General features: G+C 47.7%; 1 protein-coding gene across 2 annotated transcripts in view; it reads left to right on the top strand.

Moving 5' to 3' along the window:
* Positions 1-24,300, top strand: part of PAX7 (paired box 7) — a 114,376-nt gene that overhangs the window by 52,457 nt on the left and 37,619 nt on the right. For both annotated transcript variants that reach the window (XM_049772043.1, XM_049772042.1), the window contains exons 5-7: positions 12,080-12,279; positions 21,516-21,681; positions 23,089-23,291. In XM_049772043.1, coding sequence (XP_049628000.1) covers positions 12,080-12,279; positions 21,516-21,681; positions 23,089-23,291 — 569 coding nt within the window. The remainder of the gene's footprint in view (positions 1-12,079; positions 12,280-21,515; positions 21,682-23,088; positions 23,292-24,300) is intronic.

Raw genomic sequence — 24,300 nt, 5'->3', positions numbered from 1 at the left:
GGGAATCAGTGGCCAAACCATCCAAACAGGAAGTGGGGGAGAGCTGCTGATTGTTTTTGAGGCTCTCTAGCTCAGTTGCCCCACTTTACCTCCCCTCACAGCTCCTTACCCTTCCTATGACCAAGACTCTGATGCTCACAGTTAAATGGAAGGGCCCTGGCTACAGTTTTCATAGTAGGTGGACCCTAGGACATCTTCCCAAAGGAGTGACCTTGACACTGATGTTTCTAGCACTCTTGAAAACCTTGCCATGCATGACTTGTGCGTGGTTGACAGTTCTGTGCAGAAGAAACTCTGATTTCATCCCCAAAACCCATGACTCTTGAGTGTTGAGCCACACAACCCCACAGTGCCTCTGCTGGGAGTACTACTTGCTTCTTCCTAGTGGTGCCCCTTCCTGCAAGGAATGTATAGAGACTGCCCTCTAGTGCCAGAAAAGAGCACCATGCAGGTATCCCAGAAGTGTATTGGTAGAGATTTCACCTATCAAAGAAGACCCACCTGCTTCTCCAGCCCCCTTACTCCCAGTGGCTATGAACAGGAATAGCCTGCTTGGGGCAGGGTCCCAAATCAGGGTCCAGCTATTCTAGAGTAGGAGGTCATGTGCAGAAAATAGAGAAGGTTAGTGTAAGAAATGGCTCCTTGCCATCCCTCCATCCTCCCCCTAGGCAGGGAGGACGTCCCAGAGCAGTTGTGGTCAGTGTCACCTCTAAATTTTTGGAGCAACTACCAGAACACATCTGGAGTGTGGGCAGTCTTGGTGAGCCCCAGCAAGGAGAGGAGAGTGGGGAGTACCTCAGAACAGGAGGAGGACTCCTTTAGGAAAGCGTCCTGCAAGGATGAGGCTTGGCTGAGTCGGAAAGAACAAGGATGAGTTAACAGTTCCTGTTTGCTGTCTTCACGATTTGCTCATGCAACAAATATCTAGGGTTTTGCTCTGGGCTGAGCGCTGGGCACTCAGCAGTGAGCAAAAGAGTGAGAACTGTTTAATGAGCAGAGAACATGCTTTCATATTGGAGTCCTTGGTTTGATCCTGGGTATTTCATGGTCTCTGAGCATTGTCAGGGAAGAAGGAGAAGGAGAAAAAGGAGGACGAGGAGGGGAAGGAGGAGGAGGAGATGAAGGAGAAGAAGAAGAAGAAAGAATACTGACCTTCAGGAAGCTTGTGGCAGCCAGAACTTTGAGTGGATGAAATGGAATATTTAGCAAATCTGGTTGTGATATATGCCACAGAAAATAAAATAGGCAAGGTTGGGGCCCTGTGCATACTTATGGGAACACACCAGTGGTGTTCAAAGACCATTCCTGGGTCTTTCATTAGGTTCTTTTTGTTTGTTTGTTTGTTTTTGTTTGTTTGTTTTTGTTTTTGTTTTTGGGCCATACCCTGCGGTGCTCAGGGGTTACTGGCTATCTGCTCAGAAATAGCTCCTGGCAGGCACGGGGGACTATATGGGACACCGGGATTCGAACCAACCACCTTTGGTCCTGGATCGGCTGCTTGCAAGGCAAACACCGCTGTGCTATCTCTCCGGGCCCAGGTTCTTTTTTTTTAGACCAGGATCTGAATCATTACCATGGCTGCTGCCGCATGAAGCCGAGTGTCGTACTGACACAAGTGTCATAAGCCGTTCTGTCCTGTTTACCTGGTCTAAATTTATATACTACATGCGACTAACAGCAACCAGGTGAGCTGTGCCTAAAAGCTCTGCTCACGGTGTCTTTTCTGTTTTATCAGGCCACCTGCTAAACTGCAAGAACTGGCTGGGCAAAGAGGGGCCTGGAGAGGGGCTTCAATAGACGGCACATGTTTAGGTCTGAGATAGCTGGAATCTAGGGAGAGCTGGAGAAGATGGAGTTTAGGCCAGTGCTGCAATGGGGTAGAAGGGTGGGTTCTGAATCTTCTAGGATTGGTGCAGGATGGGTGAAGCATGAAGGGAGAGAAGAAACATCCCAGGGAAGTGCCAGCTATTCTGTGTTCAGGGTGGTGGTACTAAGTTGAACCCCTACAAGAAGTTGGAGTACAAAAAGTGGGCAGACATGAGCGGACATTTCTGGGGAGGCATAAATGGGTCTGAGCCCAGCCTCTCTGTCCTATCTCCTATTGCCCAGATCCTAAGTGTGGTCTGACTCCCACAGACATGACTCTGCCTCACTTACCAGTCCTTGTTACAGCTGAGTGGTTTGCGTGGAGGGGCCGGGAGAGTGCATGCCATGGCCCCAGCTTGCCAGGCCCCCAACTGAGCTGTAAATGACTTTTCTATTTTCCGAGACCTGGGCCCAGACCTGTTTGGTATTCAGGGACTCCCAGCCCACATGAGCCAGCTCTCGGCTCTGCCCGAATTACTTGATTAAAACGCATATCAACTATTATGTGATTCGTTTCTCTGCCACAGCTTCAAGCCAGCCTATGTTAAACTATAATAAAGGCTGGGGTGGGAAGCAGGTGGCAGGGAATGAGGAGGATGTCTAAAGCAGGGGTGGGTGCTTCTGAGTTGTAGGGGGGTCTTCCAAAGAGCATGATCCCAAGCCTCAAGGCCACAGCTGGCTTCCCCAATGGGGGAGAACAAGGCTTTGGAGCTGGAACTACTCCCTCTGCCTTCTGGGCAGTGAGTGGGTCCTGGACCCATAATACCTTCTCATCTAGAGCTATTACCTCTGGCAAGCAAAAGCAGGGAAAGTTTGGAGCGCATGGAAGCGGGGAGAGAAGTGGCTTTGCTTTTTGCGATCAAACATAGAATTCTCCATCACTAAATAATTTACTAGGGAAGCCGGGAGCCCAGATCTCTGCTTTTCCTTCTCTACACCAGGGCTCCACAGAGCATTTGTGTGATGGGGCTAATCCTACCTACAATTCTCCAGGGTGATGGGGCCAGACAGTGTGGAAATGGTGGAAGGACATGCAAACCATAAAGTATTGTGCATGAGTAAAGCATGATGACAATTGCAGTCTAGGACAGTTCAAATTGAAAGCTGTTATCCTTCTGCCAAGCCCTGTTGCTTTCAGACTTTTTGAAGCACCTGCTATGTGCCAGGCGCTATCCTGACTGCAAAGACCCCCTCCAAGATTGTAGGACTAAGAGACCCCCTAAGTAGACAAGTTTGTCTCTGGATGAGAGTCACAAAGAGAGCCCCAGGAAGCCTTGCTGGTGGAGGCAACCCATGAACTGGATTCTGCGGGGTGAATAGGAGCGTGTCCAGGGGCTGAGAGATAGCACAACAGTAGAGTGCTTGCCTTGCATGCAGCTGAATAGGATGACAGACAATGGTTCAAATCCTGGCATTCTATATGGTCCCCCTGCCTGCCAGGAGCAAATTCTGAGTGCAAAGCCAGGAGTAACCCCTGAACACCTCTGGGTGTGATTCAAAAACAAAAACAAAAACAAACAAACAAACAAAAGGAGCATGTCCAGTAAAAGGGAAGAGCTGCTCCAAATAGTGGAAGCTGGGGCTCAAAGCCACAAAGATGTGAGATGTGGGGCAGCTTAGTTGGGTCCTGTTAGGGAGGCAAGTGTTGGCCATGAACCAGAGTTTTGGTAGGAATGTGAACCGAGGCAGGCCAGAGGTTGGGGAATTAATGGGAAAGGAATACTCTGGGCCTTTCCCAGGTAGAGCTTCCTGAATGTATGATGATGATGGTGGGGAGGAGGGCGGCTTGAGGCTGATGGAGAGAACAGGAGAGCAGCCCATCCATCTGCAATATCTCCCACCTCCACCAGACTGTCAGCTGGCCCCTGCCTGGGCAGAGTTCATGCCTGCCCATCCCCAGGTCTTGCTGACTAGTTACCTCTTGTTCCTTTTTCTTGCTTCTTTCTATCAGGCTTTCAGGGTACTTCCAAGCTACTTAGCTGTTCATTTCCTTTTTCTATATATATGGTTTTGGTTTTGGGGCCACACCCAGTGATGCTCAGGGGTTACTCCTGGGTAGGCACTCAAAAATCGCTCCTGGCTTGGGGACCATATGGGTCCCCAGGGATAGAACAACCAAGGTCAGTCCTGAGTCAACCATGTATAAGGCAAATTCCCTACCACCGAACTATCGATCTGGCTTCTATTTTTTTCCTTTATCTATATTTTTAAACTAAGAATCTTGCTTATTTTTTTTAAGTTTTGTATTGAATCTCCATGAATTACAAAGTTATAATTTTATTCATGATTGAAATTCAGACATACAATATTCTAACATCAATCCCATCACCAGCTTCCCTCCACACACACACACTAGTGTCCCTCCCACACCCCAAGTCTTTGTTTCTTGTGCCTGCCCTAGAATCAGGTTCAACTGGAAACTGCAACTTCACCCTCAGACTGAGACATTCCCAAGCTAAGACGATGACTTCTCCCTTGGACTGAGAGCATCCTTACATGGAACTTTGGTCAGCTCCTCTGTAAGGCTGGAGCCCTGCACTAGGAACTAGGTTTTCTATCCTTGAACAGATAGGAGCCAGGAACCCAGAGGAAGGGTCCCTCTCCAGACTGCTCTCTCTCCTCTCTTTCTCTTTGCTCTCTCCTCTCACTCCTCTCTCTCTGCTCTCTTTTATCTCTCTGTCTCTCTCTGTGTCTCTCTTTCTCTCTCTGTCTCTCTCTCTGTCTCTCTCTCTGTCTCTCTCTGTCTCTCTGTCTCTCTCTCTCTCTCTGTCTCTCTCTGTCTCTCTCTGTCTCTCTCTGTCTCTCTGTCTCTCTGTCTCTGTCTCTCTCTCTCTCTCTCTCTCTCTCTCTCTCTCTCTCTCTCTCTCTCTCTCTCTCTCTTAGCTAGCAGCCAAGTCTCCCGGGACCCTTCCATCACTTGGCCCTGAGAAGCAGAGAGCAGAGGCTGCAGCTGTCCGGAGACTGCTCCCCACCCCCACCCGCCCTGTTTAATGAATGCACACCCATGTCCACTCTGCCCTGTGTTATCCCTGGCCAGCCCGGCTTCCCCAAATGGCAATCAGCTTCCAGCACATGAAAAAACTCAGCCAGCGGTGCCTCTCCTTGCTGGAATCCAGATAATCCTGTTGATTAATCTAATTCTGAGTCTACAGAGTTCCCAGGTGGGATTACGGGGGTGGGGGGAGGAGGGTGCCTTTGGAGAAACTGAGGCACGGGCAGTGTGGGCATCTTGTTCTTTGTGTTGTCCCTCAGTCATGCTGCTTTGGTCCTTCCTGTGCCTTCTTCTTTTCTTTCTGTCATAGCAGCAGCAGCATCAATAATAATAATGGTCCATCCTGGACCCATAACATCATCCAAATTACTACTTTGCTGCAGTTTATTCTCAAAGCAATCCAGTGGAGCTCACAGGAATGTATCATGGTCTTCATCTTACCACTGAGTCATGAAGAACCAGAGAGGGCCACACAGCCCTTCTTTTGGGAGAAGCAGAACACCATCAGATGTCAGGGCTCCCATATTTACCTCCAAGAGTCCCCTAGGTCTCTTTTCTCTCATTCCAGGAATGAGCTCACCGATCATATACCTCCCTCCAGTTTCTGGAACTCTCTGGGCCTCATTTCTCCCTATTTGGGGGCCACATCTGGTGGTGCTCAGAGATTATACCTGGCTTTGTGCTCAGGAATCACTCCTAGAAGGCTCATAGGACTATATGGGATGCCAGGGATCAAACCTGGGTGAGCTATATACAAGACAACCCCCCCCACTTTGCTATCACTCCAGCCCCTCTTCCTATTTTTTGGGGGGGCCACACCCGGTGGTGCTCAGGGGTTACTCTTGGCTTTGCACTCAGAAATTGCTCATGCAGGCTCTGGAAACCATATGGGATGCCGGGATCGAACCCAGATCAGTCCCAGGTTGGCAAACAAATGGCCCACCTCTCCCTATTTGGGTGGGGGGGGGTTTGGGCCACACCAGGCAGCATCGTTCAGAGGTTACTCTTGGCTCTGTGCTCATAAATCACTCCTGGCAGGCACAGGGGACCATATGGGATGTTGGGATTCAAACCACCATCTCTCCAGGGTCGGCTGCTTGCAAAACAAACACACTACTGCTGTACTATCGCTCCAGCCCCAACCTCTCCCTTTTTTTTTTTTGTTTGTTTGTTTTTGGGCCACACCCGGCAGTGCTCAGGGGTCACTCCTGGCTGTCTGCTCAGAAGTAGCTCCTGGCAGGCACGGGGGACCATATGGGACACCGGGATTCGAACCAACCACCTTTGGTCCTGGAACAGCTGCTTGCAAGGCAAACGCCACTGTGCTATCTCTCCGGGCCCTATTTTTAAAAGAGTTGGTAGCCCCAGCTTCTTTAGCTCCTCAGAAGGCTGGCTAAGGGATGGCTGGCAGCATCCTGAAGTGGGGGGCTGCTCTCCAGCATGGGGCCAAGGGGCATAGCAGAGCTTTTCCAGGATCTGAAGTTAGACACATCCTGTTCTCTTCCAGCTCCCTGGTTCTCTTGCCTAGTGGAACAAGTCAGCTTAAAGAGTGTTGTTATGGGCCCGGAGAGATAGCACAGCAGTGTTTGCCTTGCAAGCAGCCAATCCAGGACCAAAGGTGGTTGGTTCGAATCCCGGTGTCCCATATGGTCCCCCGTGCCTGCCAGGAGCTATTTCTGAGCAGACAGCCAGAAGTAGCCCCTGAGCAACGCCGGATGTGGCCCTAAAACCAAAAAAAAAAAAAAAAAAAAAAAGAGTGTTGTTATGGCCAGTGGGTTGTTATGGCAACCGCCAACATCCTGGAGCATCCTCTCAGATGCTCCCAGATCTTCCAGCATCCATAACCTTTGGGCCTTGCTTTGCCTTCCCTGGTTTTGGCTTGGTTCAGGGGGTGTTCGTGGATCCATGCAGAATAAGGATGCAGAAGAAGGGACGGGGAGACAGATCTCACAATGAGTCTAGGACTTTGGCACTCATGGGAGGTCCAGGATAATAACCAGACCCTTAGGGAGCCCACATGAACCTTGAGTGAGCAAGACCCCCATCTCAGACAGAGCTCTGTCCCATCATCAGACACTTGCGTTCTGGATTTTGGTTACAGCCACAGCCTGTTCTTAATAGCTGACTGTATACAAAAGCTCCTTAACAAACTGAATTAGACTGTTCAGCTCAAAAATGAGATAAAATCCTGCCATTTGCAGCAACACGGGTGGCCCCAAAGGGCATTATGTTAAGTGAACTAAGTCAGATGGAGAAAGACAAATACCATACAATTTCACTCGTATGTGGAAAAAAAAAAAAAAACACAGAACTAATGAGCAAACAAAACAAAGCAACAGCAAACTTGTAGACAGGGGAACAAATGCCTGGTTGTCAGAAGGCCAGGAGGAGGGCAGCATGCTGGATATAAGGGGTCAGTGGAAGGGGCTTGGGGACCTTCATGAGACACCTTGATGTAGGAAGCTGTGCCCCTGTATCCTGTTACAAATTAATGCCTTTCAATAGGCTTTGTTTTGTTTTGTTTTGTTATGGGGCCACACCCTATGACACTCAGGGGTTACTCCTGGCTATGTGCTCAGAAATAGTTTCTGGGGGCCCGGAGAGATAGCACAGCGGCGTTTGCCTTGCAAGCAGCCGATCCAGGGCCAAAGGTGGTTGGTTTGAATCCCGGTGTCCCATGTGGTCTCCCGTGCCTGCCAGGAGCTATTTCTGAGCAGACAGCCAGGAGTTACCCCTGAGCACTGCCGGGTGTGACCCAAAAACTAAAAAAAAAAAAAAAAAAAAAAGAAATAGTTTCTGGCTTGGGGGACCATATGGGACAGTGGGGGATCGAACCATGTTCCGTCTTAGGTCAGCCACGTGCAAGACAAACACCTTACCACTGTGCCATCGCGCTGGCCCCCAAATAGGCATTTTTTTAAATGAAATTTCTTAGATGTAGAAAATGAGAGTCAGGAACCTCGTGTTGAAAATAGAAGCATAGAAAAAAGGGTACCCAACCTTAAGGTATCCTTCAGTTCTGTCTGGAAGGAGTGAAAGACCCATCCAGCTGATCCTAGCCTTGCAGCAGGGACACTGTAAATTTAAATGAAAATCAAACAAAAACCTTTGTGTTTTCTGCCTCTTGGCACCTTCCCTGGGCTCAGCTTCACATGTGAGTGGCTCCCCCACGTGGAATGAGGTGGACGGGTCTTGGCCTCTGCATGAGTGGTCGTGGGGACCTCAGAGCTCTAGCAAAAGGTGAGACTGGTTAGGCTGGGTTGGTCCAGAAACAGTTCCCCTCAGACTGGGGGTTTCTGTCTCCCCCCTCAGACTTGGTGTACCCTGTTCCTGGATCTCCCAGCTCTTATCTGGTGTTTGAGGTCCCCTTCCCTGCAATCTCCCCCCACCCCCAGGAGCCTGTCCTCTTACCTATCATACCTGCTTCCTCTGCTTATGCTCCTTTTGAGGGCAGGGAGGTGAGACAGTGAGTTTCTGGAAATGGGCCTCATTGTCTTTGGTCCTGAAACTCAGACATGCTGGGGAAGGTGCCCCAAAATGCCAACTGTGCCCCCTGCAGCCCTTCTCAGTGGCTGGAGCTGGGCAGCTTCATAGAGAGGGGATGGGGTGGGGGGGCCTGGATCCAACACAGGTCTCTGTGCCTTCAGGGATAATCAGGTGGGGTTTCCTTTGACTGGGTGCCGCTCTTGTGTGTTGTCACATACACTGATCTTCCGGGTGGCAGGAGTGAGGGACAGGGACAGTGAGGAGGACATTGCCTGAAGCTGGATGACTTTGCCCCTGGGCTGCCCTTTGAAGACAGGCCCTGGAGATGCTCCCACTCTGGGCATGCTAGTCTTTTCACCCTTCACTCACCATCTAGGCTTTCGGGGGGGAGCAGATGAAAGGGCTGAGCCCAGGTCTGTGTGTCTCCAAATATGCTGGAGGAACTGAGTAGAATAGGACTGATGGGAAAGCATATTCAGAGAGCTGTGTAGACAATTGCTGGGAACATTTTAGTTTTTCACGTGGCCCCTCTTCCAGTTCCATGCATGCTGTGCACTCTGTTCATTAGGACTCACACTGGCACCCGTGAATGCCCAGTTGGTGTTCTGGTGAGTGAAGGAATAAACGGATGCTGAGGCATATGAGAGATCTGTGAACATCAGTGATGGTGATGGGGCAGGGAGGCATGAAGGCAAAAAAGAAAAGACAAAGAAGGCTGAATTGGGGGCCAGGAAGATAACCTAACTACCAGCTTTTTCCTCCCCCCTCCCAGCTCCTTCCTCTGTGCTCCTCAAAGTTCCCCCAGAAAACACAAGCTCCAGAGTTTTGGCTAGGGGACTTCTCTGCTGGATCAGAGATGGGCATGAAGCACAGGATTGGTGAAGTCAAGGAGCCAGTTTGATTCCCAGAGTGTCTTTAGTCTCAGTTTCGGAGGAGCATGATCAAGCCCTTCCTGAAGCTCCTCCCCTCAGTCTGCAACTGGGACAGGAATTGATTCATAGTCCCAACTATGACTAGGCAACGAGGTGGCTCCAGCATCACGGGCTCTGTCTTCACAGGAAGTCCAAGCGTAGAAATTAGTGAGGATAACGGACATCATTAAGGAGGATAGAAATCAGTGGGAATGATGGGGTATGCCTGATCAGCACTGGATGCACAGACCTACACCCTTCCTCCTTTCGGTTCTTGCCCTCATCTTAGCAACATTTTCCCCAAACTTAGTTGTTATTGTTGGCATGGCCATCACTGTAAAAAAACGCCAAATGAGCAAAACCATATTATGTGATACCAATTGTAATGAGGTATTTTCACCTTGAGAGGTGCCTTTGGGCATGGGCCTGCAGTCTCATGTTGCACACAGGTTTTCCAAGGCAGACCACCATCGCCCACTGGATTGTACCAGCCTTCTTAAAACTGGCTTGTCAGACTATGTAATATGTGTGCACCTCTCTTTATAGTCCAGTTCTTCCTGTTTTGGAATCTGGTTTCAGGGATGTTGACAAATGTATATCTTCATGAAACCAGCTGAGTCCTATGTCACAGATACCTTTCTGTGTCTGTGGAAATGACCTTAGTGCCCAACAATTGTTTTGGGTTTTTTTTTGTTATTGTTGTTTTATGGGGGGGTTTGGATCACACTTGGCTGCTCTCAGGGGCTGCTCCTGGCTCTGAGCTCAGAAATTGCTTCTGCATGGATTGGGGGACTATATGGGATGTCAAGATTCGAATGACCATCTGTTCTGGGTCAGTTGCATGCAAGGCAAACTCCTTACTGCTATGCTATCTCTCCAGCCCCTGGTTTTGGTTTTTAAAGAATGGGTCAGCTATGTAAATATGTGCTGATGTTTCAAAATACTAAGAATATTGCTTCTTTATGACACAGCAATTTCACTTAGCAATGATCCAAAAAGATATCTACCCACCTATGTTCTTTGATGAACTTAATGCAGTAGCCAGGCTATAGAGAAACCTAAATATAGAACAGAATACTAGGGGCCGGGTAGGTGGCGCTGGAGGTAAGGTGTCTGCCTTGCAAGCGCTAGCCAAGGAAGGACCGCGGTTCGATCCCCCGGTGTCCCATATGGTCCCTCCAAGCCAGGGGCGATTTCTGAGCACATAGCCAGGAGTAACCCCTGAGCGTCAAACGGGTGTGGCCCAAAAACCAAAAAAAAAAAAAAAAAAAAAAAAAAGAACAGAATACTAGATAGAGAAGTTGTGATACACACATACATGCATGCACATACACATATATATCTTAATGGAATATTGTACACACAGTTGTAAGAAAGAATATTATGCATCTATAAGAAAGGCTATAAAATGCAGTTTGCTGTCAGTTGGATGGAATTGGAGGGCATTGTGCTGAATAAAATTAACCAGAGGGAGAAAGATAAGGATGAGATGATCTCACTCATCTGTGATACATAGGGAAAGCGAGCAGGGGAATAGGTAGTATTACTTGATAACTATCTTAGGTACTAGATTACAAACTAAAAATCCAGATTTTTCTGTGGGAGCAGTATATGAATAGGATATAACACACAGTCAAGAATAGGGGCAATCCGGACATTTTGGTGGTGGTGAAGTAACTGAGTACACCAAGACTATCAATGTTTATATGATAATAAATGTATTACCTTATCTAGAATATACTTTTTTTAATTAAGTGACAAAGAATGATTGTACCATAAAGCATTCTTACACTCTTCATGTTGATAGACCGTTGCTTTGGGAACATTCTTTTCCAATGCTTGAGAGGGACCTTGGTGTCTGAGCACAATAAGTCAGAAGGTTACCCACCATAAGACTAGATGAGTGGATAAAGAGTGGGGAGTGAAGTGGGACAGCAACAAAATGGAATACTATGCAGCTATTAGGAAAAATGAAGTCATGAAATTTTCTTATACATGGATGATATCTAGAGTGTTATGCTGAGCGAAATGAGTCAGAGGGAGAGGGATTGACATAGAATGATTGTACCCATTTATAAAATATAAAAGATAGTATGGTATTAAAATCCAGAGATTATCGAGAAGAGGGCCAGGAGGACTAGTCCATGGTAGGAAACTTGCCACAAAGAGTGGGGCAGTGCAATAGGGCAGAGGAGGGACAACTATGATAATGATAGTTAGAAATGATCGTTCTAGACAAGAACTGGGTGCTGAAAGGAGATAAAGTGATATACATGATACCCCTTCAGTAACAATATCTGCTTAAAGGGGGGGGGGGGAAAGTAAGAGTAAAAGAGAAAGAAAAAAGAGAAAAAATGATAAAGAGAGAGAGAATAAAAATAAAAATAAAAATGAAGGGAAACTGAGGATATTGGTGGCAGGAAATGTGTATTGGTGAAGGGTTTACCGTATAACTGAAACTCAATCACAAACAACTTTGTAACTGTGCATTTCAATAAATTAAATAATTTATTTTAAAATAAAAAATGTAGGGGCCAAGAAATAGCACAGTGCTAGGGCAGATGCCTTGCACGCAGCTGACCCAGGATGGATGGTGGTTCAAATCCCAGCATCCCATATGGTCCCTGGAGCCTGCTAGAAGCGATTTCTGAATGTAGAGCCAGGAGTAACCCCTGAGCGCAGCGGGGTGTGACCAAAAAAAGAAAAAACAAAAAAAAATTTAAAAATTTAAAAAATTAAAAATGTAAAAATAAATCGAAAAGAAGATGGACACAAAGTACCAGCAATCTCACCAGGCCCCCTCCCTCCCTTCTTCTTCCTATAGGGAATCGCCTGGATGAAGGCTCCGATGTGGAGTCGGAACCAGATCTCCCCCTGAAACGCAAGCAGCGCCGCAGCCGGACCACATTCACAGCAGAGCAGCTGGAAGAGCTGGAGAAGGCCTTTGAGCGGACTCACTACCCCGACATCTACACCCGCGAGGAGCTGGCACAGAGGACCAAGCTGACTGAAGCACGAGTCCAGGTGAGGAGATGTCCAGCGGGTGTATATGTGGAGTTCCAGACACCAAGTGGTGGTGACTAGGGACTGAATGCTTAGCAGCTTCTGGAATTATCACAGGAGGAGCCTTTGGGACAATGCCAATGACATGGCAGCAGTGTAGATGGCAACAAAGGTTGTTGCCAACTAACCGACCAAACTGTGAACCGCCCAGGGTGGGGTAGGGCAGGCAGAAATGCAGGGAGCCCTGTTGGATTGAATTCATCCTCCAGGCAACAAGAACTCCAGGGAGGGAGATAAGGTGAAGAAAAGGAAAAGAAGGGGAAAGTGACCCAGGGAAGGGCTCTGGTTGGGCCAGGCTGAGTTTTCAGGCGCTGACAGTTGTGATAAGCAGAGTTTTGGGGTCACCAGCTGAGTAGTAGAGGGTGGGGGAGGGAGAAGAGTCCATATTGGTCCTGACAAACAACTTCTGTGGGGGCCATACCTGGCCTGTCTTCTCCATGAGCAGGGTGGTGAGCCATGGTTTGAAGAAGGATCACCCAACATTGCTAGGATTCTTGCACATGGTCACAGAGCACTTTATAGCGTGGTTGCTCCTCCCTCAAAGTAGCAGGTCCACGGGGCTGGAGAGGTGGACAAGCAGTAGGGTGTTTGCCTTGCACGCGCTAACCCAGGACTGACCATCGTTAGATCCCCTTGTCCTATATGGTCCCCCAAGCCAGGAACGATTTCTGAGTGCATAGCCAGGAATAACCCCAAAGCATCACTGGGTGTGGCCCAATACAAACAAACAAACAAACGAAAAATAACAGGTCCAGAAGCACAAACTCAGAGAAATGTCATGTCCGGGAGGGAGCCCAGAACCAGGCAGGATTAAGCCTATGCTTGGAGAAGGCCAAAGTGCATCCCAAGTCTTTTCCATCCCAGAGAAGGAAGAAGTGAATGAATTCAGCCTGAGATTTGGAAGTCATCAGGAAGATCCTAGAAGCAAACTAGTATTTAAGTCTTGCTAGGTTCAGCAAGTTTCCCTCTGTCCTCCCCACCTCTGCCAAACCCTTGCCCCCAGAATGAGAGGCCCATGGCTGTCTTTGAGGGAGACCCCAAGGGGGACATGGGGGGTAGGGCCAGCAGCCAGCTCATCTCACTGCCTCCCCTCAGCTCCCAGGGTGATATCTGAGCCAACCCGCCAACCTCCCTCCTTCCTCTGATCCTCCGGCAGCTGTTCTGGGCACATTCCCGGGCGCTTTCTCATTCCCATGTCTGGCCCTCGAATGCTTCCCACCACCTTGAAGCCTCACCAGTGCTTGTAAAATTTCCTGGCTGTCAGGGCACTGCCTTTATTGGCCCAGGGGACCTAGAAACAGGTGCCATCTAAGGTCCAAAAAGGTGGGGGGAGGAAGGGGGAAACAGCCAGAGCCCAGACAAACCCAGAGCTGGGGGCCCAGGCAGACCTCCCTGTGTTAACTTCCCTGCCAGACTTAGGGCTCCCAAGCTCAAGCCTGAGTCTTCCCATTAGTCTGAGAACTTTCCCAGCAGAGGAGGGAACACATGTTCAGGCTGTTTTTTTTTTCCTCCTGTTTGTTTTGTTGTTACCCAGTGGCTTTCTCCTGGCTCTGTGCTTAGGGATAACAAGGGTAGCAGGGTTTGAGGACCATACAGTACGCCAAGGATCAAACCTGGGTCAGTCCATGCAAAACAAGTGCCTTATCCACTATACTATCTCTTCAGCTCTCAATATTGAGTTTTTTAAAGAAAGAACAAAAGTTAATCCCACCAAATTGATACAGGGTGCTGAAAAGAGAATTCAAAGTACTGAGTGTAGGGGCTGGAGTGATAATATAGCAGGCAGGGCATTTGCTTTGCACACAGTCAACCCAGGTTTGGTCCCTGGCATCCCATATGGCAGGGGTGGCGAATAAGTTAGACACAAAAAGCCAAAATTTTAAACTGTGGGAGTGAGAGAGCCACACCACGCAGTGACCTGCCAAAACAGACGAACACTCACATAAAAGCATATAATTTTAACAATAATATATTAAACACACACTGCATTTTGCCATTTTGAGTGAGGGTCAAAATCCTGCAGTGATGATGAGGGTGTGCTGCGTCCTCCACACCAAGAACTAAGGGCAAGATGTGACCCAACATGTGACACACGGGTCCCCCCCCTCGCTGGCCCGTGCAGTTGTTTCCGAGGGATGGGAGACTGGAGGACGCAGCCTAGGGGCAGAACTATGTGCTCGGAGATCTCTCTTTGGAGGTCCCTCCTCAGAAGCAGCAGAACAAAATCCAAACTTGACAAAGAGCCATAGTACACAAAATAACGATTAGAGGCAAAGAGCCGTATTCATTTTGGCCGGGAGTCGCATATGGCTCGAGAGCCGCGTGTTCGCCACCCCTGCCATATGGTCTCTTGAGCACCACCAGAAGTAATCACAGGAGCACCAGAGATAGAAATAAGCCCTGGTAAAGCTGGGTGGGGCCCTAAAACCAATAAAACACACCAAAAAAAAGGTAAAGCAAAGTGCTGAGTGTAGGCTTTGTATGCAGGAGGCCTGGGTTCAAGCCCTGACACTGCTTGGTCCCTGAGCACTACCAGGAGTGACTCCCGACCATTGCCAAACAAAAACTAATTGAGAATACTGAAACATTTGGTCAGTAGAGAAGAGGCAAACTTGATGAGAACCCAGAATGTGGTACCACTGTGTCCAAGCTAAAGATTTCTAAGGGTTCTCCTAGGACCCTGACTTGAGTCAGCTGTGTCAAAAGCTCAACTTCTTGTCCAGAGATTTGTTTGTTTGTTTGTTTGTTTTTGGGCCATACCTGAGGCACTCAGGGTTATTCTTGACTATGTGCTCAGAAATTGCTCCTGGCAGGCTCAGGAGATCATATTGGATGCCGGGGATTGAACTCAGGTCTGTCCCAGGTGGGTCATGTGCAAGGCAAATGCCCTGCCGCTGTGTTATCACTCTGGCCCCTTGTCCAGAGATTTAATATATTATCTGTGAATAGGGGTTCAGACTGAATAATCACTGAGTTCCCTTAAAGCTGGAAGGTTCTTGTTTGTTTGTTTGTTTGTTTGTTTTTGTTTTGGGATCACACCCGGCAGCTCTCAAGGGTTACTCCTGGCTCTGTGCTTAGAAATCGCTCCTGCCAGGCTTGAGGGGGACCATATGGGATGCTGGGGATCAACTTGGGTCTGTCCTGGGTTGATCTCATGCAAGTCAAAGACCCTTCCGCTGTGCTACCTCCCTGGCCCAAGCTGGAAGGTTCTTATTGGAACATCAGGCTGCCTCTAAAGCAGAGAGCCTTGCTAGCAGAAATGACCCAGGCAAAGCACCAGATACCTTGGATTAGAAAGGATAAAGGGCGGAGGATGGTGTATTGGGGGGTTCTACTAAGGCCCCCAAGGCCATTGAAAAATCATTGTTTATACTCTATGCTCCCTGCTCTTTTCCTCTGAGGGCCTCTACCCTATTCTGAGTTGGTGGCTTTGATCTAATGGCTCTGTACCAACTCCAAGTGTTGCATCTGAGTGATGCACAGAGTGGATACACAGCCAGACCCCACTTCTATAATTTACCCTCTCTGAGTAAGTTTCCTCATTTATGACATGGAGAAGTTAATAGTCTTTTTGAGGACAGGGATTCATGCATATAGTGTCTTAAAGTGTCCAACACCTAGAAAGGCCAAAAACTGGGAACCTTACCAACGTAGCACTATCTGTTATTGGTGGTTCCCACTCTCATAAACCTTGAAAGTCCAGGCTCATTTCCTGAGCACCTACTCTGTATCTAACCTGTATGCAGTAGAGAATCAAAGCTGGGAAAACACTGCTTTCCTGGAACTGATATTTGAATGAGTTGGGTAGCAAATGAGCATATGCCAGGTGGAGTCCGTTCTTGGCAGCCCTCCAGTGTTGCTCCCCATCAGGGATGCAGAAACCTCCCTTTGAGCCTTCATACCTGGGGACAGTACTTCTGACTCAGCTTGTGGAAAAGCAAGCCCCGTGAGGTCAGGCCTGGAGAGGGATTCTCTTCTCTGAATGGATCTTCCTTTTGTTTTATTTTGCTATGTGGCTAAACCTAGCAGTGCTTAGGGTTTACTCCTAGCATTGTGCTCTGAGGTCACTTCTGGTGGTGTTTAAGGGACCAGTGGTACTTGAGAGTAAGTCCAAGGCATATGCCTTACCTGCTTTACTCTCTCTTTGGGGGAAGAGGTTTTCCTTTTTTTTCCTTTTTTACATTTTTTTTTGTTTGTTTGTTTGTTTGTGGGCAGTGCCCAGGGCTTACTCCTGGCTATCTGTAAGCAGAGATCTCTCCTGGCATCTTCCTTTTTAAACAGAGCCCAGATGCATTGGACTGGAGGCAAACAAATATACTATTTTCCAAGTGCCAAGATACACTAGTCCATGTTTTTCCCTGGAAACAAAGGCCGTCCTAAATGAAACCCTATTTTGGAGGCAGTAGAGAGACTTTCTCGTTGTTTGTTTTCATTTTAGTTTTTGGGCCACACTGGGTGGTGCTTGTGTTATTCCTGGCTCTATGCCCAGAAATTACTCCTGGCAGCTTCCAGGACCATATGGGATGCTGGGCAAGAATCAAACCCAGGTTGGCCACATGCAAGGCAAACCTGCTGTGCTATCACTCTGGCCCCTTTTCTTTGGTTTAATTTATTGAAGACATTGGGTCACAGTCAGCAGTGCTCAGGAGCTACTTCTATTTTTGTGCTCAGGGGTTAATTTTGGCAGTGCTTGGGTGGCCATATGTGGTTCCAGGAACCAGCCCAGTGATAAGAACCACATATAATACTAGGAAACAAACTGGGGTCAACTGTTTGCAAGGCAAGTGCTTTATACCTTGTCCTGTCTCTCTGGAACCCTCCTAGGTACCCCCTTTTTTGTTTTGCTTTTTTGGGGCTCACATCCAGCAGTGCTCTGAACTTAACTTTCGGAATTATTCCTGGCAGTTCTCAAGGGACTATATGAAATGCTGGGGATCAAACCCTGATCAAGTGCAAGGCAAGAGCCTTACCTGCTGTACTATAGCTCTGGCCCTACCTCTCTATTTTTTTTAAATTTATGTTTTTGAGGTGCCATGATTTAGAGTACGAATGCTAGGTTCATGTGTACATTGTTACAACACCCACACCCCACCAAAGTGCCCATTTCCTTCCACCAATGTCTCAAAGGCCTCTCCCCAGATAACCTCAGTTCAGTATACCAAGTCTTCCATTCTGTTGCCTTTGGTTATTTGTTGCTCCCTTTATAATGTGTCTTTATTTCATTTTTTAGGTATTCTACTTTTAAGTCTTATTTGGGGAGGGGGACAAATTTCCCCTTTAGCCACCTAAACCAACCCCTTTAGCAGTAGTACTAGGGAACATAGGTGTGTGTCTGTGCCAGGCACACTGTGCCCAGTGCTCTGCTTTCATTATCTTTATGTTAATTAATCTTTATGTTAAGGGACCCTATAGGAAGTGGGTTCATATAATACATCTTCCCACTTTCCAGGGAACCACCTGCAACTGAGTTGAGGAAGTTATGCCCTAAAGACACAGTTAGTATGTGGCTGTTCTGGACTTAAACCACAGGCAGTTTGCACCCACTGCTAGCTAAGCGTCTCTCATCGAACTTCTGAGAGTTTTGGATCCATTAACAGCCTTTTTTTTGGGGGGGGGGCACACCCATTTGATGCTCAGGGGTTACTCCTGGCTAAGAGCTCAGAAATTGCCCCTGGCTTGGGGGGACCATAGGGGACGCCGGGGGATTGAACCACGGTCGTGATCTTTCCTTGGCTAGCACTTGCAAGGCAGACACTTTACCTCTAGCGCCACCTCATCAGCCCCCATTAACAGCCATCTTAGAGATCAGAGCTGGGGCTGGAGAGAGAGCACAGTGGTAGGGTGTTTACTTTACACACAGCCAACTCAGGATGGACCTGGGTTTGATCCCGAGCATTACATATATTGTCCCCTGAGCCTGCCAGGAGCGATTTCTGAGCACAGAGCCAGGAGTAACCCCTGAGCACCACTGGGTGTGGCCCAAAAACCAGAGCGAGAGTGAGAGATCAGAGCAGGATACAAACCCTGGCAGACAAGCTCCAGGGACTCTACTTGTAGGCATCATGTCACTTTATGAACAAGGAAGGTGCTATGTCTCTGACATGAAAGCAGTGCTGGGGAGATGGGACCAAGATGGAAGAGGAGGGGAGGGAATTGAAGCAAAAGGTGCAATCCTCCAGGCAGTCCCCCTAGATTCTTAGAGGTACAGTTGGAAGCACTTCCTTAAACCTCCTTTGAGCACCTGGATGTCACCTTGTCCGAGTTGATTATGCCAGAAAGCAGCACTTTTTGGTGTATCTGTTGTGCCCAGGCAGACGGCAGACAAGGGCTGTAAGTTCTTCAGCTCTCTAATTTTAATGTCTTGAGAGCACAGTACCAACAAAGTTTGTTATTTATTTATTTGTTTGTTTGTTTGTTTGTGGGATCACATATGGCAGTGCTCAGAGCATATTCTTTTTGTTTTGTTTTATTTGGGGGCCAACAAGGTGATACTCGGGGGTTACTTCTGGCTCTGTGCTCAGATGTAACTTCTGGCAAGATCAGGGGAAGGAAGGAGGAAGGGAGGGAGGGAGGGAGGGAAGGAGGAAGGAAGGAAGGAAAGAAGGAAGGAAAGAAGGAAGGAAAGAAGGAAGGAAGGAAGGAAGGAAGGAAGGAAGGAAGGAAGGAAGGAAGGAAGGAAGGAAGGAAGGAAGGAAGGAAGGAAGGAAGGAAGGAAGGAAGGAAGGGAGGGAGGAAGGAAGGGAGAGAGGGAGAGAGGGTGGGAGGGAAGGAGAGAGGGAGGGAGGGAGGGAAGGGACAAGGATGCCTCCAACTAGATTTTATTCTCTATTTGATAAAATGATTCCCCATGCCTAAGAGCCCACTAGTCAGAGGAGCATGTCCGAATATAAGCTATCTCCGGTATCTTCCTGATTTTTGCCATATTTTCTTTTTAAATATATTATTTATTTTTAAAAATATTGCATTGTATTTTTTTGGTAATGCTGGGGACCACTGGGAGTACACCAAGTTGCTCTAGGGAGAACGACATATATACAGGGGACTGAGGCTGGGACCTGGAACATACCAGGCATGTGTTTCAGCCCTTTGAACTATCTCCCATGTTTCTACAATCAGCATATTTTAAATTTAAAGTTGCACCACTTTCATAAAAGGAAGGCAATTGGAAACACATAGGAGGTGAAAGAGAACAAAAGGGTTAAAGTCTTGGGAGGAAGCACCTCTCCCCTTGTCAGAAGGGGAAAATGGGGGCCGGCGAGGTGGCGCTAGAGGTAAGGTGTCTGCCTTGCAAGCGCTAACCAAGGAAGGACTGCGGTTCGATCCCCCAGCGTCCCATATGGTCCCCCCAAGCCAGGGGCAATTTCTGAGTGCTTAGCCAGGAGTAACCCCTGAGCATCAAACGGGTGTGGCCCCAAAAACAAAAAAAAAGAAAAAAGAAGGGGAGAATGACTGAGTTGGGGTGGCTGTAGGCAACTCTAGCACCCAGCTCAACTCTTCTCTACCACCAGACCTGAAGCTGTAGTGGGCTGCTTCTAGCTTGGGTGATGTCTTTCCCTCCTGTCTGGGTGTCTTTCCTCTTCAGGGTGGCAGGAGAGGAGCTTAGCATTCAAGCAAAGGTGCTTCCCATTTCCCAGTAGGAGTTAGGAAGCAGAAATGTTCACTCCATGCCTGTTTAGAAGCAACTTGTATGTTGGTGGTATGTCACCTGGGATGTGGAGAATCTGGACTTTCATCTTTCTCTGGCTGGGTTTCACTCATTTCCTCTTTATGAAGTTTGAGCAGGCAGAGCCAGCTGATCTGGGTATCCAGCTTGAAAACCTAAAATCACTCCTCCTGGCATAAACCTTCCATTATTCATTCATCCATGGATCCATCACCCATCCACTTATCCTACTGTCCATCTAAACATCCACCTGTCCACCTATTTACCTATCCATCTATATATCCATCTGTCCATTCATCTACCTATCCATCCATCTACCTGTCTATCACCTATCCATCCATCTATTGATCCATCTATCCACCTATCCTGCCTTCCTTCCGTTCATTCATTTATCCATTTATTCACCCATCCATGTTTCATCCATCCATCTGTCCATTCACCCATCCATCTATCCATTGATCCTTCCATCCATCTTTCTATCCATCACCCAATCATCCATATGTTCATCCTACCCATTTATCCATTGATCCATCTATCCATTCATTAAAATACCTATTCAACCACCTACCAACCTACTTTTTCATTCACCTGTTCATCTGTTCATTTATCATTCATTCATATATATATATCTCCAACTGATATTTGCAATTACTTCTAAGATAGTTAGTACTGAATACAAGCCCTTGAGATATAGGTTTCAATAAAGTATTGCTGATGTTGGGTTGGAAGTCTCTCTAGAGAATGCCTCCTTACCTTTCATACCGTAATGAGAAAACTGAAACTGGAGCAGGTATTTCAGCTGAACCTAAAAACTAAGAAATCAGTGCATATAGTGGGCTCATATTAGAGGCAACAGCATGTACAAAACCAAGAGTTAGAAAAAAAAACTCCTTAGGGTCCGGAGAGATAGCACAGCGGTGTTTGCCTTGCAAGCAGCCGATCCAGGACCAAAGGTGGTTGGTTCAAATTCCGGTGTCCCATATCGTCCCCCGTGCCTGCCAGGAGCTATTTCTGAGAAATATTTCTGAGCAGACAGCCAGGAGTAACCCCTGAGCACTGCCGGGTGTGGCCCAAAAACAAACAAACAAAAAACTTCTTAGAGCTTTTACCGTCTCCCACACTCACTTCCTCTTTCTCAGGTCTATTTCAGAACTTGTTTCAAACCTGGCTATATGGTCCTGGAGAGTCTGACTGGTTTAAGTTGAAAACTTAGATCCACTACAAACTAGCTCTATGGCTTTGGAGAAGTTATTTGACTTCTGGCACTTTACTTTTACTTTCTATAAAATGGGAGCAGGAGGATAGGTCTGCATGTGATAGGAAGAGAGAGTCAGAGATGAGTTACTACTGAATCTTCCTTAATTTATGTCTGTGAGGGAAGTGGATATTGGAGGAACAGAGTAGGGTCTTGGTCTCTAAATCAAAAGCCAGTATTCATTCTGAGTGGGTGCTGGCCTAGGGACAGGTCTAAGTTCTGTTCACTTGCCACCAGCAGCCATGCTGAGAGCTCTCTGTCTTTACTCTAACCATGCAGGTTTGGTTCAGTAACCGCCGTGCCCGTTGGCGTAAGCAGGCAGGAGCCAACCAGCTGGCCGCATTCAACCACCTTCTGCCAGGGGGATTCCCTCCCACAGGCATGCCCACGCTGCCCCCCTACCAGCTACCAGACTCCACTTACCCCACCACCACCATCTCCCAAGGTGAGTCCCGGCACACTGTCTTGGCATCTCAGCCCCATACACTCACCATAACCCTTGACCCTCTACTAGCAGGCTGAGGTTCTTCTTGAACCAAGAAGGAATAATAAAGTATTTTGTTTTTAAGGAGCATTTGTCTGCTTTCACGTGGGTAGACTATTCAGACACAAAAATGAGGCCCTGCTCCTGGATTTGATACCTTCGCCATTGTGCCACAGAATACCTTGAAAAGGAAGAACATAGCAGCTTCCAAACACACAGTTGTTGTTGTTGTTGTTTTTTATTTTATTGAAAAAATTGTGATATGCAGAATCTTTCATAGTTGAATTTTAACTATACAATGAGTCAGGGCCCTTCCCACCACAAATATCAACCTCCCTCCATCAATGGACCAGAGTTCATCCTAGTCCACCACACTTAGCCCCCAGCTTGCCAGTGTAATAGGCCCCTTTGAGCTTAGATTGTTAAAGTTTAGGTCCCTTGATTCTATTATTGTTGACTTTGGCTTGGGTATTTAGTTCTGTCTTTATTTATTTCTCTGCCAATGCATTTGAGATCACTTGGCTCCCGGCCTCCAATTTTTCTTTATTATTTTCCTCTTAGTTTTATAGAAAAATGCAAGAATATGCAAACACATGGTTTCTTAATCAGTAAAGGCACATGAGCCTCCTGGTGTCTTGTTAGAAAATACAAGAGAAGGAGGGAAGAGCTTCCCATCCCCTCTGAATGCTGCCTCCCTCCCCACCTCTGTGCCCTCTCTCTCCTGTCTCTCTCTCTAGCCCATACATATTTGGAAGCCCCCTAAATAGTATTATGAAGCCCCAGTGCCCTCTTTGTCAAGGACTAGCAGGCTGAGATTCTCAAGGCCATGTGGAAGGTCAGGAAACCCTCCTTGTGATACTGGATAAGAAATAGAGATTGTCAACTGGAAGGTATCACAGAAGGGCAGGGCAGGAGGAATCACAGCTCACAGACGTGGAAATAGCAGTGCAGATCCTAGCTAGATCACTATCCTTGTTCCCTTTAGCAAATGTCAGACTCCATCCAGCTTTGATTTCTTTATCTGAAAAATGGGAATACTTTGGTGATGGTTTCAAAGGCTGTCAGGACAGCCTAAGAGAGATCGACAAAGTCCATAGAAAGATCTTGTTCTGTCCAGATAACGTTTGTTGTGCACCAACTGTGTGCCAAGCACTGAGCAATGGAAGCACTGATGTCTAGGCTTGTCTAGCAAGCATATTGGTTACTTGTAACTCCAGACAAGACAAGCCTTGATGCTCCCACAGAAGCCATCCCCACCAGCCTGAGGAGGTGGTAGTCTTTCCCTCCAAGGGATGGCCACTCTCCCCATACAACTGCTGGCTCTGATTGAGGCTCCTTGCTGAGACACTTCCTGGGGTCTCTCCACAGATGGAGGCAGCACAGTGCACCGGCCCCAGCCCCTGCCACCATCCACCATGCACCAGGGGGGCCTGGCTGCTGCTGCTGCTGCTGCAGACACTGGTTCTGCTTACGGAGCCCGCCACAGCTTCTCCAGCTACTCTGACAGCTTCATGAACCCGGCGGCACCCTCCAACCACATGAATCCCGTCAGCAACGGCCTGTCTCCTCAGGTATGTTGGCCTTGCTGGCCTGCAAGGGCTAAAAGGGTCCTGAGATCTAGTGCTCTGCCTTGGAGAAGGCAATATCACAAAGAATCCCCTGGACTCCAGGAAAGCATCAGTATTCTGTGACCTTTCACTCTACACTGAGTTGCTGCTTGAAACTGCAGATTTGGGGGGACCCAGTGGGTAGGTGCAAAGAAAATGGTTTCCATACTTCCTGTCTAATAATAGAGAATTATAGACCTGCTCCTGGATGATAGCCCCAGAATATCTGAAACCAGATTTGGGGGTCATCCCCAAAATGCAGCATCTCCATATAGTAGGGTGGGGGAAGCGTTGGCACTGTGGCTTGTTAAATGCATGCAATGGCCGGACTTGGTTCACCAGGAGGGACCAATGAGTGAAAGGCAGGCTATGTCTCATTGGTAGAAAGAATTGTAGCTGAGGTTCTAGATCAGGAAGTCAGCTCCCATTGGGTCTTGGAACGTTTTTACTGGTATGTGTCTGGTTGCCAGTTAAGTCCCTCATTACCTAAGGGTGTTCTTAGCAATTAGAGAACCTTCTTTAGGAGCAAAGTCAGAAAGAACATTGGGGCTGCTGGTGGTTGTTGATGGGTTTGGGGAATGGTTGTTGGTGATGCTGAAAGTTCCAGTGATTTTTTGAGGGAGCCATGAGGTCATTTTTTGTAGCTGAGATAGGCTCCCAGATTTTCCATGCAGAAAACAATCTAGTCACTGTCTTCTGATGAATGCGGAAGCCATGGTGATGAGCACACTTGAGCATGTGCCATGAGTATTGGGGGACGGCTTGAGTTCCAGCTCCTCAAGGTACTACTGTTAGTCATCTAAGCAGCTCTGAGCCTCAGTTTACCTCCTCTTAAAAGAAACATGATTAACTAGAACAATAATATAGTAGGTAAGGTACTTGCCTTACACAAGGTTCTGGCACCCCATAAAATCTGCTGTTCTTGTTAGAAGTGATCCCTAAGCTCAGAGCCAGGAATAAGCTCTGAGCAACA

Source organism: Suncus etruscus, chromosome 4, assembly GCF_024139225.1.
Source record: "Suncus etruscus isolate mSunEtr1 chromosome 4, mSunEtr1.pri.cur, whole genome shotgun sequence".
In the NCBI taxonomy this organism is placed as follows: Eukaryota; Metazoa; Chordata; class Mammalia; order Eulipotyphla; family Soricidae; genus Suncus; species Suncus etruscus.
The sequence above is the reverse complement of the archived record's forward strand: the minus strand, read 5'-3'. Positions and strand labels throughout refer to the sequence as shown.